Below are 3448 nucleotides of genomic sequence, written 5' to 3'. Positions count from 1 at the left end.
ATTTAATAAGCTTATACGATTATGTATTAGTATGTCTCCGAATGTATGTGTATATGTGTGTTCGTGATTTTGTATTTTAGTAAATGGTTTATTTTGTACGTTTGGTATTTACTTTTATTGAGTAACTAAAGGAATGGAGATTTAAATGAACCAAATATGAAGTATACAAGAGAGAAAATGAGACAGAACTTCGAAGGTTTCCTATTAATTAAAATCTGCATGTTCCTGTAAGAGTATGTAAGGAACATAATATTTGTATGTGTGTGTGTGATGTAGGAATGTAACAAATTAAACACGTACCTCTCAGTAGATTACCGACCGGTTCGTAAATCTTCGCCATTCTCCAAAATCACATGAAAACAAGAAAACGAATTGTTTTCGTCGAAAAACTGACAACGACGAAAAATGGATAAATAAAATGTCAGTTTGTTGGTTGTCAAACTTGTGTCTGTTTTACTGCCTTGCTGCCTTCTCTCCGCTTGTATGCCTACATCCGTAAACTGCAACTAGTTTTCGGACCCGCATGCGTATTCTACTAACTGACTCGCAGGGTCGTCGCCGTCGTCGTCATCGAAGCCTTCATCTTTTGCATACTAATGATGATGATGGTAGTGGTGTAGATGATGGTGATAATGATGATAATGAAAAGGGGCAAGAGGAGGATCGGCACCATCATCATCATCATCGTCGTCGTCATCATCATTATCATCATCGGTTGCTAGCTGTCAGTAACACTGCTTCCCTCAAAAATTCCATGCTTCGCCAAAATTTGCTAACACCACTCCTGATGTGCCTCTTGTACCCCTTTCTTCTCTGCAACGCTTTTATGCATTTTATCCTGTGTCCTCTGCATGCACTTCTAGCTTTCATTGCTGTCTTTCTTTGATTTATCGCTTCTTTTTGTCCCCTCATTTACCCTTTTCAATGAGTTGTGGTGAACCTGAGCGCAATATGCACATAAGTTTATTATTATTATTATTGAGTGAGAGCGCAGCACATGCCATCAAAGTGACACTGAGGCACAAGTATATAAAGCCTGCTATACCCATCATGACTACCCCAGTAACACCAAAGATTTTTAATAACACTGGCAAGTTCAGGCTGAATTGATTTACCCTTGATGTATTATCCTTTTAGCATTCAGATTACTCTGTCAAATGTAATGCTTATTCATTCACATTATTTTGAAATAATCATGCACAGTCTTATAGCTTTAAGGTTTCAATGATGTGATTACTTATTTTTAGAATTACATTGCAGGGTAGGTGTGATAGGTTAGATCTAGCCAGTGGTAGAATATATGGGCCGGATATGGCTGGTTTAAATGCTAGGGTTATGACAATGAGCAGAAGCACACATATCAGGACCTAATGCTATAGATGAAGTGGCCATCTTTATTACATGTATGAAAAAACCCACAAATTTTGACAATGTCTTTTAAATTCTTCTTTTCTATGTAACTTACATGTATAGGCCGTATATATTTGCTTTTATTTATTTACTCATACACATTCCAAAGTCTATTATTATTGTTGATATTGTCATAGCTATTGTGATTGTGGTCAACAAATAGTTTTATAATATTACATTAAAATTTGTTTAAATATTATACACAGAAAGCAAAGATTAAAAAACTGTACAGACGCATCTATTACCTTCCATATTTCTATTCTCTTTATTACAATTCTCCAGCACCCTGAACCCCACCCATTTTGAGAGATAATAGTCCACAATGAATACAATGCAGTGTTGGTATTAGTGTAACCACTGACATTAGCACTTGTCTGATAACATATAAATACAATCATTTGCTCTCTCACCAAAAATAAAATTGCAAAACTTGTTGGTCACATTTTTGTTAAAAGAATTTAAGTATGATAGGTGACAGGTGTACTCAACACTTGATGGAGTCAAGTTTTGGGATTTATAAAAGTTTTTATTCAATTTGGCAAAGCCCATACCTCTCTATATCTGAAAGACAACCTATTTCTTCCAGAGAAAAAGTGAGAGAGAAGAATTAAGTACAGTATTTTATTTATTTTCCTCAAATAAGGGAAAGTTGACTATGGCGGATTTGATCTTCGAATGCAGAGATCCATGATGAATACTGCAAAGCAATCTACTCAACACTCTAATGTCTCTGCCAATTGATTGTCTTAATGTCTTAGTATAATTATATATATGCAGAAGTACTCTGCATATGTACTTGTATAAAACTTTCCCCAAAACATCTTATCCAACATCCAATCATTATCATCATCATTTCAATGCCCACTTTTCTATTCTTGTATGGGACAAATGGAGCTTGTTAAGGCAGATTTTCCAGTCAGATGCCATTTCTGTTACCAATACTCACCTGTTTCCAGGTAAAGTTACATTTCCCTATGGCCAGACATGTTTATAAAGAATATCAGAAATGAACAACACTGCTTCTATGACTGCAACATTTACTTCCAACTATTATGCCACATCAGGACAAGGAGACACAAACATGCACACACATATATGAGATGCATTCAAAAAGTATCTGACTTTATTTATTTCCCACCAAAATTAATGCTGAATAGGCAAAATCCTTTGGGTTGAAGATGAAAGCCACTCTTCCTGTGCATGAGTGAAAAATTTCACAACAGTTCTCAGCTGTTATGCCTAGATTACAGACGTGTAGTGAATCTCATTAGATATTTGTTTCACCAAATGCATCAAGCAATGATGTTGCATCAAGTTTTGCCAAAAGCTTGGTGATACTCATTCAAACCAACTTGATTATTCAGCAGGCCTTTGGCAATGATGTCATGGGCAGAACTCAGATCAAGGAGTGGTACAACCACTTCAGATATGGCTACATCTAAGTGAGAGCTAGGCACACTCAGACAGGCCATCCACATGCTGAAATGTGATGCCAGTTGAGAAGATTGAGTGAACAGCCATAGAAGATCATCATGTAACAATCCAGGAAATCGCTCACAAAGTGGGAATAAGCACAGAATCAGCACATTGCATTTTAATGGAGGATTTGTGAATGCAGAAAGTGTTAACGAAATTTGTTCTCAAGGTACTGATGGAGCAGCAGAATCAACTATGCATGGAAATTGCTCAAGAGATGCTGGACTGTGCAAACCACAACCCAGACTTCATGAAGGCCATCATCACTGATTATGAGATGTGGGTTTATGGTCTCTGCTTCATTCATTAGGTCGCCTTACATGAAAGTAAAAATCTATGTTTGTATTCTAGGCATAACAGCTGGGAACTGACATGGCCTACCAGCATGAAAAATTTCATGCGTGTGCAGGAAGGGTAGTGTCACCACCCACAACAAAGGATTTTGCCCATGCAGCATTAATTTTGACAGGAAAAAATATAGTTGGATACTTTTTCAATGCACCTTGTGCATCATCATTTTATTGTCACTTTTTCATGCTTGCCTGGGTCAGATGGAGTCTAT

The 3448-nt window shown here is 36.8% G+C and overlaps 1 protein-coding gene across 1 annotated transcript in view; it reads right to left on the bottom strand.

Annotated features, from left to right (window-relative positions):
- Positions 1-598, bottom strand: part of LOC115210619 (src kinase-associated phosphoprotein 2) — a 24811-nt gene extending 24213 nt beyond the window's left edge. The window contains exon 1 of the mRNA XM_029779220.2: positions 301-598. Within this exon, the coding sequence (XP_029635080.1) occupies positions 301-340 (40 nt within the window). The 5' untranslated portion in view covers positions 341-598. The remainder of the gene's footprint in view (positions 1-300) is intronic.
- Between the last annotated feature and the right edge of the window lie 2850 nt (positions 599-3448).

Source organism: Octopus sinensis, linkage group LG4 (genome assembly GCF_006345805.1).
Source record: "Octopus sinensis linkage group LG4, ASM634580v1, whole genome shotgun sequence".
NCBI lineage: Eukaryota > Metazoa > Mollusca > Cephalopoda > Octopoda > Octopodidae > Octopus > Octopus sinensis.
Note: the sequence above shows the minus strand (reverse complement) of the source record. Positions and strands in the feature narration are given on the sequence as shown.